Source organism: Tachypleus tridentatus, chromosome 2 (genome assembly GCF_004210375.1).
Source record: "Tachypleus tridentatus isolate NWPU-2018 chromosome 2, ASM421037v1, whole genome shotgun sequence".
In the NCBI taxonomy this organism is placed as follows: domain Eukaryota; kingdom Metazoa; phylum Arthropoda; class Merostomata; order Xiphosura; family Limulidae; genus Tachypleus; species Tachypleus tridentatus.
This window is the reverse complement of record NC_134826.1, coordinates 111,454,879-111,469,588: the sequence shown is the minus strand read 5'-3', so window position 1 is coordinate 111,469,588 and position 14,710 is coordinate 111,454,879. Positions and strand designations below refer to the sequence as shown.

Here is a 14,710-nt window from a genome sequence, read left to right as displayed (position 1 = left end):
AAAAACACAAAACACGACAATGAAATTATTAGAGTGAAGCCTGACAATTTTTTTCCTTCATATGTCAAGACCATGAGTCATTTCCTTTTGAAGAACAAGAAGGGCAAAAACATTGTGGAGATGCCTCACCAACCATGCATAGACCATGTAATTCCTAACTGTTAATATATGCACCCCATTCCTGAAGCAAGGTACTCATGAAGAGATGGAACTGTAAATGAAGCAGCAATAAACAAACCTATATATTAGTAGTGTCCCAATTTAACAACCCCTTGATATTAAAGAATATATTGATCCCAAATAAGAACTTGGGGAATCAAGTGAATTGATGTTTATGATCCCTTGGTAACAAAGTCCACTAAAAATACCTCTTGTGCTCTCATCTCAAATTAATGAGGGATACAAGTAGTGCCCACATTCCCAGAAGAGAAAGAATCATCTGTTCAGTGGGAGATGGAAAGGTAAAAATCATGCATCCTGTTCCATAGAGTGGAACTAGATCAATGTCAGCTATGTGCAACTGAGAAACAAGATAAAAAATAAAAAAATATCCAGACTGATGACATACTGAATTGGAGCAATAATAGACATCTCAGCCCTGAAAATGAACCTTACCTTGGTTGTTTCAGAAAGCAGAATCAGGATGTAATGTCCTGACAATTGACAAGATGGTGCCAGCAGTAACCAGCCATTTATGGAGTGGCGTGCTCACAAGATAACGATAAAAATGTTGATAGTAGTGGAACACCACCACTATGGCAATGTGCAGATAGGAGCTGAGAAATTTGGACATTCACAATTCCAGTAAAATATATCAACTTAGACTGAGGAATGAGTAACACAGGAACCTTGAAGAATCCACATATTGATATAGATAAGAAAGACTGGTGACTGGCCACCAATCTCCTGTCTTCTTGAGCCCCACAACAAATGGAAATAAAATGTTGAAAGAAGTTGCATGACTCTCTCACTACCTCCAGACCAACCAAAATCTGGTAGACCTAGAACTACATTCTAAACTAAATGAATCTGTGGAAGAAGGAAACCCTACAAGTTGGGTGGGTAATAGTGTTGAAGATGTGAAATGAATGAATAATCCTGACTCGGAGGCCTATAAAGCTCGTGGATCTGGGTTTAAGGTTGCCACAAGTCCAGAAATTCTCAGAGCCTAGTCACCACAGATCCTGAAGGTGTACAATAATCAATGATGATGCTAGTGGTGATGTGACTGAGCAGCAGAACTCTTGAATACAGACAGAATCTATTCAGGGTACCAGTTTACTGAGAAATTTATGTTCTGTGTTTGAATCCATGAATAGGGAAAAGAACTGTGATCTCTGTATGAGCCAATAAAATTCAAGATGCCAACAACACTAGAGATGAATGTAGAAGCCAACAATTGAATCAAAATGCATGCTGATAATTATTCCACCTCATCATCAAATAAGTTGATAATCCTGAGTATCTTCTGAAAAAGTGAAGTAAAAGGGAAACAAAATGTTAAATCTTAGAGTAGTAAGTCTGTAGATTTACCCTATCCCAACAGGAAACATTGATCTATTCAGGTTAACTACAAACTCTGCCTTAGAACCTTGAAATTTGAGGAGTAAATGTATTACCTGAGAGTCAGAAAATGCTTCCACTTGGTGATAGTGGGCTAAATCACAAAATAACAACAACTGCCTCAAATAAAGCATAACTGTCCATTCATGTAATTGAGAAGGTAGTTTCCCTGCATAAAGTACAATGTCTGTGGATATAGAAAAAACTAAAAATCGTTCCCACAGAGCCTTTGGTCATCAAGCAAGGTACAGCCTCAAAAGCAACCAGGGAAAGAATCCAAACATCACCCTCTTCATGAACGAAAAGAAGAAATCAAACCAAAGACAGTTGATCCCAAGGCAGCTTCCATTTTGTTTTATTATGCCATTTAAAGGCTGTGTTGATTACCGTTGAATCATATTCGGTCAATGAAGTTTGTTTTTGTTAGAATAAAGCAACATTTGGCTATCTATTGTGTCCATTGTAGGAAATCAAACCCTGGACTTAAGTACCGTAAGTTTGGAGATTCACCAGTGTTCTACAGGGGGACTGAAAAGCCAACAAATTAAAAGAAGGTGCACTAAATTTCTCATCAGAATGTTGAGGTTTTCCCTAAATTTTAGCTTCAGAGACCCCAGAAAAATATCAAAGAACCAAATATATTTGTCCATCTCACTATGAATAACAGTGACCTTCCTGTTTTTTTGTAATATCAGCTAACACAGAAAATTGTCAAAGTACTGGATAATAGTAGGACTGGGAAATCCATTAGAGCATGTTTGTAGTGGAAAAGTGGTGATAACATTATCTAAATGAGGTGCTTATATAAATACAGTACTGGGATAGTAAGAAATACTAAAGATGAAATTATTTTAATGTAGAAAACATGTACCTATAAAATTAAATGTGAATGTAGTAGTGTATAAATTGGTCAAATGAGAAGAAATTTAAAATTTAGTGACTTAGAGTAAATGAACATAGGAGAGATGTTAAAAACAAGTGTGAAAACTTGGCACAAGTTGGACATGCAAATTACACACGCTGTCTCATTCAGTGAGAAAAAACTCTTATTCTGGCTCAACCATAATATAACAACTAGAAATATCAGAGAAACCATAGAAATAATGAAACACAATAAAAATAGTTTAATCTTAAGTAAGAATAAGGAATTAAGAACTCTGAAAATAAGTAGAGAGTGTGATCTTTTTGAAATTTGTAAACTAATAGCTGTGGATTTTTGTATTTATATTTGCACAGCATTTATCTTTCACACTTCTGATGATGAAGTGAACAACATGTGGAGTGCCTTTTATAACTATGGATTGGTATTTTAACTATGTATTATACAAGTTTGACCATTTGAGTATTTAAATATTTTAAACATTTACACATATTCCTTGAACTCTGGTCTATTTCTAATGGGGTTAGACTAAGGATAATGGCAAGAGTGTATTATACAAGTAATCATACAATATATGAGAAGTAATATAAAAATAAAAAATTAATATGATGTGACAGAACTTATTAAAAAAAAGAACATTTGGTTTTTTAAACCTTACATTGAAATCTTTAAAGGTATGAAGAGTTAGAAAGCATATTCTTATATTGAATAATGATTTAAACAACCTAATAATTAATTTTTCCAGGTTTTATATTTATTAGAGCTCTTAAAAAAAACTTTTAAAGATTCATTTTGTTTTGTACCTTGAAAAAACACAGACAATTTCTTCTTTCTGTACACGAGTTATCTATCTACAGGTAACTTTAAAGCATGAAGTTTTAAATCTGTACGCATAAGTCATCAGTGTTTGAGACAAAACTTTCAGCTTTAGCTATTTATTTTCTTATAACAATTCCAAGACTAATAAACCAAGGTTTCATAAAAGACTCAAAAACTTGTCCACATAACTCATTTTAGTGCATACTATCCTAGCACATTTGGGGGTACTAGAGAAAAAAGATTTAAGGAAATAAAAAAAATCATTTTCCATTATTCTATAAAATCAATAAGAATTGTTCTTTGAGATTTATTCACATATAAAACTGATTTAACAAATTCTACTTCAGTTTAGAAATGATTTTTTTTTTAGAAATCCCACACGCTGGTGGATGATATAGAGATAGGTTGAAGCACGATAGTTTATGGGTGTACCTTCATAAAAGGTAATAAAAAAGAATCAGTAATTTTAAACATCCATGTACAAAATATAACATTATTATTATTTTGGGCTCAGATAAAAGACTAATTCTTTTTGGGTATTGCTTTTAATTTCTGACAAATGATTCTGCTGGGAAATGAAACAAACTGCAAAGTTTTTTAAACACATTTGTAATTACTCATATATAACTTATACCAATGCTTGGCAAAGCTATTTGAAATTCCAAATATTTATATGAAGAATATATTATACTTATGAGATTCTGACAAAATGCAATTAAAATTAGGTTCAGCAATTAAAGAAAAACTGTGAAACTAAATGCTCTCACATATATAATTTCTAGAAATCTTTGTTAATTTGAGTGTACAGTATTTTAAGATTTTTTTAATATTTAACTCCTGAAAACTGCTTAAACAGACTGTTTAGTTCATCATATCTTACTGATACACTAAAATTACTGAATAGTTAGTTAATGATCCAACAACAAATAAATTAGTGTTTTGGTGTAAGAAATCTTGTATTCTACAGTAAAGGTTACCAAAATGCTAATACCAGGATACTTAAAAGGAAACAAAGTATTTACTTGAAGTTTCACAGAATATGTTCACAATTTGAAAATACCTAGCTCAGACATTTACAAATAAGTGAACACCAAATTTCTAACTCAACTATATAATCTTCACCTAAAAAGATAGGAAAAAGAACAAGAGAAACACTTAATTTTATAGTTTATTATAAAATGTATTTGATAACACACCACTTTCAAACTCAATGTTTAATTATAACTTGGAACTTTCATAGGTCAAGTAATATCTGATGTAAAACTTCATGCTCTCAAGTGTCTGACTTATCAGTCTTAAATTTTCTTTTATTTGCTATCAAATGATGAAATTACAGTACAACTTGCCACATTTTATGTTCTTGACAAAACATCAGCTGAACTCATTTACATAAAGTGACAAACTGAATTATATATTACCACAAATGCTTATCAAGGATCTCAGTACCATCCAGTGATAGTCATTTTGTTTTATCATGAGAATAATATTACAGTTAATCTTAATTGGGTGTGAATTAACATCATAGATAAAATAATTCAAAAGAGAACTAAAAAATGGCAGTTGAAAAGACATGTAAAGTATATTCCTTCACTTCTTATTTATAGAAAATGAAGGAATATCACCTAGCAACAATATTAAAGTGTCTTTTTCCTGTTTAAAGCAAGCAGACATATGTCTTACCATTTGTTTTAGTTACTGGCACAGCCCACTTTCCATTCAGTGCTTTTCTTTTCTTTCTAGTTTTGTTTATTCTGAAGTGAGTGACATGTTGAAGAGCATATTCATAGCTAATAATCTTTCCATTGGATTTATCACATTGAATTGAATCCCAGTGGAACTCTAATACAGTTTTACCTACTGTTATAGCATGAACATTCTGAGGAACACCAGTTGGCACTGTTTTTAAAATACAAATAAAACCAAAAATATAAGAAAGTATTCTTTACATTTCCATATACTACTGATCAGAGAAAGTGAAATGTAAAGAGCGTTTTGGCATTTTAAAACATATTTGTTACTGTTCTCCAAAGAGCCAGAACATGTTTCAGGGGTTTCATCTTTGTTTCAGTATTTTTCTCAACATCTGCAAGTAAAATTATTTCTTCTTTCTTTTATCAAGAACTGTTCCTTTCACTTACCTTGTTTTTCAATACAGTTTATTTTTACCATTAAATTCTCTCCATTTATTTTGATTTAACAGATCACCACTTTGATTACACTATATAACACACATTTTGTTTCTGGATAGTATGTGTTATTTCTTAATTGCTTATGTTGTAAAAGTACAGAAAATGGCCATTATTCCCTTCAAACTTTGCTTTTGTGACTTAGATAATGAAATTTAGAAATTAACCTATTTTCTATGTAAAAACAGGCAAATTTGCACATTTTCATTTGCATGAGGTCTGAATAAAACAACATATGAATCAAGATTTACATGTATTTATACTAAAGTTGTACAAAAATGTTTAGAAGTGAGTAGTTTTTCAAGATTTGCAACTGTAATATAATTCACTTTCACATATCAGCCCCCAAATATAGTCTCCCATCATGTTTTCATTATACACTCCTTGGTAGCGGCATTCAAAGTCCTGTATATCTTGGTGGAAGCACTCATCTTGCTCCTCTGAGTATGCTCCCATGTTCATTTTGAATTTATTAAGATGAGGGTCAAGGATATGGACTTTTAAGCACATCCTGCAGATCATTTTGTTGTAGTTCTTCAGAGTCTCAACCAGTTCTGCATAATTTTTGGCCTTGTGATTGCCCAAGAAGCCTCAAACCACTGTGACAAAGCTGTTCCAAGCCTTTTTTCCCTTCCTACTGAGCTTCTTGGGGAATTCTGTGCACTCTAAGATCTTCTTTATTTGTGGTCCAATGAAAAAACCAGCTTTGACCTTTGCCTCAGACAGCTTAGGGAAGAAGTCTCAAAGGTACTTGAAGGATGCAGACTCTTTATCAATAGCTGTGACAAACTGTTTCATAAGACTCAATTTTATGTGCAATAGTGGAAACGACACCTTCTGGAGGTCCACCAGTAGCTTACACTTGACATTGTGCCTTCTCACAGAGAACTCGGTCTGTTGCGGCCAGTGCTTCCTGTTGTAGTGCTCTGCAGTGTCCCTGCTGTCCTAAAGACAAAGATAACAGGGAAACTTGGTAAAACCTCCTTGGATAAATCTATGTATTCACTTAGGCAGCTAGAACTAAACTGAAGTGGTGATTGGTGAGCCCCTGTATATATATATTACTATGGAAAGTTCTAGAAAATTCTAAAAGGTTCTTGAAAATTCTTGTAAGTTCTACCACATTCTTGAAAATTCTTGTAAGTTCTACAACATTCTTGAAAATTCTTGTAAGTTCAAGAAAATTCTCTGTCAGCTATTCAACACTGAATCTAGCTGGAATATTCTGGAAAATGGGTAAATTTGAAAATTTCATTACCCAGGTCACATAAGCAAAGTTTGAAGAGAAAAATAGGTCTTTTCCATTTACTTTAGGCACAAGCAATTGGGAAATAACACTTTCTGCCTAGTAATAAGAAAAAGTAAAATTTTGTGACATAGTTATATATGTAAAAATGGCTAGTTTGGGTTGAGAAAATTTTTTATGTAGAGTTCGCTCCTCTACATAAAAAACTTTCTCAACCCAAACCAGCCGTTTTTATATATATAATTTTCTCTACAAGTGGGTTTTCTCATCATCACTGATTTTATTACATAGTGTTATTAGCCAGTCATATTTTTTTTTATATTTTCTTCATAAGTAGAATTTTCTTCTATATATTTTTACACTAATTTATGTCTCATTTTTATACCAAAACAAACATATATATCCCTGCACAAACAATGCCATCAAATCTTTATTTCAAAGATCAAGTAGCTGTATGCTAAGTGTATCTTTAGAAAATTATACTAATATTGCTTTGAAAATATCAACAGTAAATATTTAACTAATTTATTTTAAACTGAATTTAATACATTTGTTAATTAAAAATATATTTCTGATAGATACACATCACTATACACAGAAAGTTATTTTCCTCTTGAAGTCATGCTAATCTACTTGAAAGACTTGTATGCCATCACCCTTGTCAAAACTCTTACTTACATTTCATGTGAAGCACGTGAATTTGCACTACTGTGTGATGATGTATTATACAACAACACCCTACCCCAATAAGAATGTGATACACCTTGTACAAGTGCTTCCTCTACATTCTTGTATGAAGTAATATTAAATCCTTGAAGAGAAAGCAAATAAAGGTGCACTGCAAAAGTGAGAATTATGGATGAGAACACCTACAGAGGTGTTTATGAGAAATATTTTTTGAATTAAGAAAAATATTAATTTCCAATATAGTCACTCATCTCCCTATACAGAAAGCTAGATTTCCACATTGAGATGGGGGAGGGACCAACATTAAATTTACCTTGTTGGGCCTCCCTTTAGCAAGAGTCAAACTCAGGTAGCCCATGAGGTATGATACCCTGTAGCAGGTGCTTCATAGGGTTAAACCCATAATATAACTCATCTAATACAAGGTAAACTCTTTGCCCATGCCATTGCAGGAGTAGTAACCATGATCGAGATATAAGCAAGAGCTAGTGATGTGTATCCAAAATCCACTTGCAGATTTGTAGTTTGTTAGCCTGAAGATGACCAAAGAATGTCAAAATGTTATTCTGTACTTTATTTTAATTAAAGTTTTAGTACCCATGCCAGCCATCTTGAGAATATATTTCCACTTGGAGATTGTGATTTATCTATAGGAATTCGGGTGATCCACATTGCACACTGGAAACACTCCTGCCTCACTTCTCAAATGTGAGGAAATCATTTTCTAGTCCAACTGGTGAGGATTCTTCATGGTCCATCACCCCAGTGGCAGGTAACTGTGTCCCACTTAAAGAGAAGGACAGAATTTCCATAGGAGAAATCCAGAGAACGTGCCTGATTTCCTATTTGGCACATTCAAGAAAGTCTTTTATTGGAGTCAATGCAGTCGTTAATAGCAAAACCCTATTCTGAAAAGCTAGTAAGCACTAGCCAGAGAAGCAGGAAGATACACAATTCTAGTACTGGCTTTTTTCATGATAGTTCATGGAATAGATACAATCTGGAATGGACCATAGAATTACCACACATAAAACTCCAGTGGTCTTGTGGAATACCCCATCTTGCAGAGGACACTAACTGAGCCATGGCAGATTAAACAAGCACTTTCTGTTATCCCAGTTTGATGCAAGTTTTGGGTAAGTGTACTCTGAGAGGCAACACTAGTCACCTAGTAGATTCCACTCCCCTGTTGAAGGGTTAAAGTCAACTGAAGAAACCAAATTTTGAAGAGAGTGCGCAAGAAAGACGTGGGGGGGGGGTAGTCTACATGTCAGTCCAGATAATCTATTCTAGTAGTCAATGATAGTGAGCTGCTAGAGAATGTATCAGTAGACAAATCTGGTGTGGAGAGACTCAGACTAGTTGTTTATTAGTTGTTATATAAAGGAAAGAGAAACTGAATAAAAAGTGGGACCACTTTCTCTAGTAGCTGAAGTTTTAGGCAGGAAGGAATGGTAAGAATAGAGGAGAAAATGATCCCAGGAAGAGTAAGTGGCATAATTATCAAAACAACAATGACCTGAAGCAAGGAGGAGAAGAATAATACTGAGAGTATTAGCAACAAACAGCCCAGTTCCTGTTCAGGTCAATAAACACATATATATGGTAGATAAAGGGGGAAACAATTGAGGAAAGAACAGTAGTAATAAGCCCATCATTTACATTGATATGTTGAGTCAGTGGAAGAGCAACAGGAGTGGGAAATGAAGGAGTAGAAAGGAAAGATTAAAAAGATTAAAATCTTCCACACAAATGGAGAAGGAGGGGCTTAGACTTTGGTGACTAGATTCTCAAGATCCTTTAAGCATAGAGGAGAAGGTTGGGCACAAATGATGTGAGATTTCCAAAGTTTCCTAAGATCAATAATATATTAGGTTGGAAAGGATTTGGAAATCTTAACCACTCATATCAAATTGGCATCTTCATAAAGAAGAAGGGAAGTTTCATCTGAGGATTCATCTTAAGAGAAAGAGAGGAGAAGCTAACCATTCATGCAGAAGAGCAAAAGCCCACATAATGTGACTGAAAACATATGTGGCTAATAAATTGCAAAATGAAAGGACTGAAACTGATAGACTTGATCCTCATAGAGACAGCGATATATGGAAAATGGGGAAATGCATTCACCACATCTTCCATGATCATTTATTGGCATGATTGGAATGACCAGCAAATTTATCCTTTTAAGTGTGATGAACAATAAAAAAATAGTTGGTGGAAGAGAGATCAATGATTAGGCACTAGTACCCAGTTTATTGATGGACAATAAAGAAGTGTGAATAATAGCAGGGAGAAAGATCTTGAACTTGCTCTATAGCTTGCTTCTCCAACAGATCTGAGACTGTACTATCCAGACATTGAAGACAGACTGGATCTAAATAAAGATGAAAGATTAGGGGTTGGTAGAAAAGAGAGAAGTAATATCTTGAGTTAGGTCTTGAATGAGATCACAAGTGACCAAACTGGGATATACAGGTTCTTATAAGGTCTAAACTGACCTGATACCCACCAGTGGCTAGTACTACAGAAGAGATGTTGAGTGGAAGGCTGAGATACTGGAAAAGAATGATAGGAAAGGCTGGATGAGGTTGGGAGGATAGGAATGGAGGAATGAGATTGGGATGAATATGAAACTACAGATGAAAGGGAAGCTCACTGATGAGCAGTTTCAGCTCGAGATTACAGACAATCACGGACCCTGCCAAAGACTTTATAATTAAGAAAGGGAGCAAAATGAAGGAGGAGGACAAATGGACATGGAAAAATATGGTATATCTACTGAAAAGGTCTCAACAACAATGTCATCAAGTGAAAAAAGAAAAGTTGGAGGAGGCTACATGTGCAGAGATAGTATGAAATACATGAATATGGAAAGTGACTGACAAAAAGTCTGCTCCTCAGTCCAACACAAAAGACTACAAAGGCTGGGAGTCCAGGCAAGTTTTGTTTGTTTGGAATTAAGCATAAAACTACACAATGGGCTATCTGTTCTTTGCCTACCACGAGTATCAAAACCCATTTTCTAGCAGTGTGAGTTCACAGACATAGTGCTAAGCCACAGGGGTGGGACAGGCAATGAAAGGGAATAACTGTAAGCAAAAAGAGAGGTATCTATCAGGCATAGCATGATGTTTCCAAGAACAAATTTGTTCTAAAAATGAAGGTGAAGGGTTGTTTAAGAGTAGATTGGAAGATTCTTTAAGTAAAGAAAGAAAGTGAAAAAAATGGTATATACTTGAATAATAAGTTCTTGGAAGCCTGAAAGGGACTAAGTTCATTCTTCTAAAGGCATGGAGGAACCCAAAGTAGAGCAAATAGGTGAAAAAAGATACTCATAATCTGTGATGCTTAATTTCATCCTCCTCGACTTCAGTATGAAATTCTTGGGAAGAGATTTGTATAGAAGAAGAGTGTCCTGGTGGCAATATGGACCCCACAATACATTAGATGACTTTTATGTCCTTCACAAATAAAGAACTTTGTCAATTGTTAGAAAATTGGTGATTGTATGTATTATTTTCACTCACTTCATTATAAAAAGAATTCACATTAACTTGTAAATCCACTCATTTGTAAGTTGAAGACAACAAAAACACTTGCTAGAATTGAACACTGACAAGTCTCTGGAATGAGAAACATCTTAATTCGACTATGTGCCAAGGAAAAGAACAAGGATTTTCATGTGTGAATGCAGAGGGAGCATTTCCATAAAGAAGAGTGCCATACTGCTATTGGTAAAAGGAATTACTTCATGATATGTCATCATGCAGTGGCACAAATTCACGTTTTATGTGAAATTTAAGTGGGAGATTTCAGGAGGGAGAAGGCATACAACTCTTTAAGGCAGATTAGCATAACTTCAAGAAGGAAGTAACTTTATGCATACAGAGGTGAGTGATCGTATAAAATAAGGACCTTATAGACAATATTTCTTAGTAACTCATTTTGTTTATGTTATAGAAATATTATCAAGTATTTAATCAATCCTTAAATGGACAAATTATATTCCAATTTTCTAGAGATAATATTCATTTCCTGACTAATATTTGTTAATTACTGATATATGGTAATATAATGAAACAATTGTGACAATAAAAGTATCAGGCCTATTACATTATGAAACACTAATTCTTTATCTAATCATTTACCAATCTTAAGAATTAAAAGATTGTATAATAATAGTATTCCAACCATCATATTTTTCTAAAATTGTTACCATTAACACATTTCTCAGAATTCAGAACTCTTCAGGCCAGTTGGGATACAACAAACTCAACAAGAGTCAGAACACTGTTTATATGGGCCATTTTATGGACAGACCATGCAAAATGTACAAATGTAAGGGAAAAGATCATATACTCGCATCACTATGAAAATTGATACAGAGAGTTATACTAACCTGCTTCTTTTGTGTCAGCATATAATTCTTGTATATCTCCAAATCCAGCTGATGTACTAGCAGAGACTGTTATATAATACTTGGAGTAGGGGAGGAGCCCCCTCAGGGTTATCTATGCACAGAATCAGAATCATTCCTTAGATAAATATAATAAGATGAAATTTATTTTATCCTGTATATATAGAAAACATAATGACACAGAAAAATGCACACACATACATACATTAATAGTTTTCTATTTTCCACAAATTGCATAATTACAAATTTTGACAGCCAATAGTATAATGTGACTTCAAAATTTGTAAGAAAAAATTATATAAATATCTAATATTGTTCAGTTTTGAAACAAATTTTGGTGTCATAATGAAAAAGTCTAAGTGAACTTGACAATTCAAACGTTTGCAAATGTTAACACTAGAAATAAGGTGTCAATATATAAGTATTACTCTGCATACAAAAAATATAAATAAATAAATAGATATTAAATAACAAAGTTATTCTAGGGCATTCTAGGGGAATATGCATGAAATTTTTTTTAAATGTTATTTTATAGAAATTAAAAACTGTAATGGTAATCACAAATATAAAAACTGAGTAAAAAAAACATAATTAATTCACAGACATATACTGAGTAAAAATACCTTTGTAACTCTTCTGATTTTCTTGGGGAAGGAAGGGTAAAACAAATTTGTACATTTTATTAAAACCTTGCCACATTATGTTAATGTACATAGTAAATTTGAAACTACATTTAACAGGTTGGACCAATGACCTGAGCATGTGCATATTCTGTTAACTGAACAGAAAATTTAAGGATAATATGAAAAAATAAGACCTTATCATCCTAATACTGAAAAACTTTTTAATTTTAATTTGGTAAATAAGGCAATTTTTTTTTCCAAAACTTAAAGAAATTACCTAAATTTTGTCAATAGAAAACAATATAAAATCATTATACACACACACACACACACATATTAAAATATTCTGTGTACAAAGGTTAAAAGAGAACTGCAAGAAATAAATTACAAAAAAATACTGTAAGATTTATACAAATGAGATAACATATAAAAACATAATGATCCACTTGATATTCATTGACCTTTTACAGCTTTTAGTTTATGGTATACGACAAAAAAATATTTTAAGCAATAATTTCAAAATTTTTAAAAAGTCATTGAAGTATCATAAAATAAAGCATTTAAAATTCATCAAATATTTTTACTGCCTTTTACCTTTGGTGTTGGAGCAATTGTTTGTTTTTCAGAAAGTAAATATCCAAAGTCATTCATTTTACAATGTGCTATTAAGCTTAGTTTGATTTGGTTTTGAATTTTGTGCAAAGCTACACGAGGGCTATCTACACTAGCCATTTCTAATTTAGCATTGTAAGACTAGAGGAAAGGAAGCTAGTCATCACCACCCACGTCCAACTCTTGGGCTACTCTTTTACCAATGAATAATGGGATTGACCATCACATTATAACACCCTCATGGCTGAAAAGGAGAGGATGTTTGGTGTAACGAGGATTCGAACCTGCGACCCTCGGATTATGAGTCGAATGCCTTAACCACCTGGCCATGCTTAAGCTTAGCTTCGGAAGTCAGAGTTCAGTTATAATATGTTTTTCATTCCTGAAGAAATCATAATTTTATTTAAATCTTGATTTCTATTTCCTCCTTTTAACATTGAGCAACATTTCTTGATCTACCATCTTCATACCAGCAAAATCTTTGTTCTTAATACAATTCATCTCTTTTATATCTCTTATTTTCATCAAAGATTTTATTCTGATTATAAATGTATTAAGAAATGTTTGAAAATTTAGAAAAACTACCAACCTTAAAATATGTTTCTTTCAAGGATTTTGTTAAAAATTGCTAAAAAAACATTATTTTTAACATTTTATATAAAGATACTGAACTAGATTAACAATCACCTTTCTGTAAAAAAGAATTAAAACAAATCAGACAAAATACTACTTTTAAATGGTCTTTCAGCAATAATACCTGTTTTTCTTTAGTTATGAGAGCTGTAAAAACACCTGGATCAGTTGCTTCTAATGAAGAATTTCCACAGCTTTTAATATTTGTAACACCATACTTGACTGAATAAATTTTAAGAGAACCAGTATTTTCAAATGGGGCATCCCACGTTAATAATAGGTTGTGTGGATTAAATAAATGATGGTACATAAGATTTTGAACAGGACCTGGAACTAAAAAAATTGAAATAATGAATCACAAATTTATTTAAAATTTATATAATAAAGAGCAACCTAATTTGAAACTAAAGACTGAACACACCGTATGAGGATTTATGTTTTATTTTATTTATTATGTCCTAATGAGAATAAAGCTTCTTCTGTAATTATGGGATTGATTTAGTTACTTAAGTCATATTTTTACTCTTAAATATTATCATTTGAAAAGTTAACCATTTGGTGTATATATGAAATTCTACTATAGAGTTCTGAAACACAGTTAGAAAATAGCAAAGAATAATAACATTTTTTTAAAAAACTAGACACTAAAGCCATTCATTAAGTTTAGAATTACCTGCTTCTGGTGTGGTAATATTCACAGAAGCATAATAAAAACCTAAACCAATGGAAGTAAGTGGATATAGCTGAAATGTGTAGTTTGTTGAAGCTGCAAGGTCAGTAATCACATATCTTTCTACAGAGCTAGCTATCTCAGCATGTTGCATTGAAACATTATCTAATGTCTTCCAGAACCGCAGTCGATAAGCTAACAGACGGCACTGTAGTTCTGACAGCATTGGGTGCTAAGTATGACAAAACAGTGTTATTATGATTATGCTCCTTACAACCTCAGATATTCAAATATTTGTCCACATAATGAATATCAGTTTGCTCTTTTCTGAAAATGCTGTCACAATTAAAATTACATCATTTTAATTTAGACTT

The 14,710-nt window shown here is 32.9% G+C and overlaps 1 protein-coding gene across 8 annotated transcripts in view; it reads right to left on the bottom strand.

Annotated features, from left to right (window-relative positions):
• LOC143244846 (receptor-type tyrosine-protein phosphatase S-like) overlaps positions 1-14,710 on the bottom strand; it is a 171,725-nt gene that overhangs the window by 79,552 nt on the left and 77,463 nt on the right. For 7 of the 8 annotated variants that reach the window (XR_013025345.1, XR_013025346.1, XM_076490246.1 and 4 more), the window contains 4 exons: positions 14,340-14,568; positions 13,791-13,999; positions 11,781-11,892; positions 4,943-5,158 (listed from right to left, as the gene is read on the bottom strand). Coding sequence is in view for 6 of the 8 variants with exons in the window: in XM_076490246.1 (XP_076346361.1) it covers positions 4,943-5,158; positions 11,781-11,892; positions 13,791-13,999; positions 14,340-14,568 (766 nt within the window). In the remaining 2 variants the exon portion in view is untranslated. The remainder of the gene's footprint in view (positions 1-4,942; positions 5,159-11,780; positions 11,893-13,790; positions 14,000-14,339; positions 14,569-14,710) is intronic. The other variant, XM_076490250.1, reaches the window with a different exon arrangement.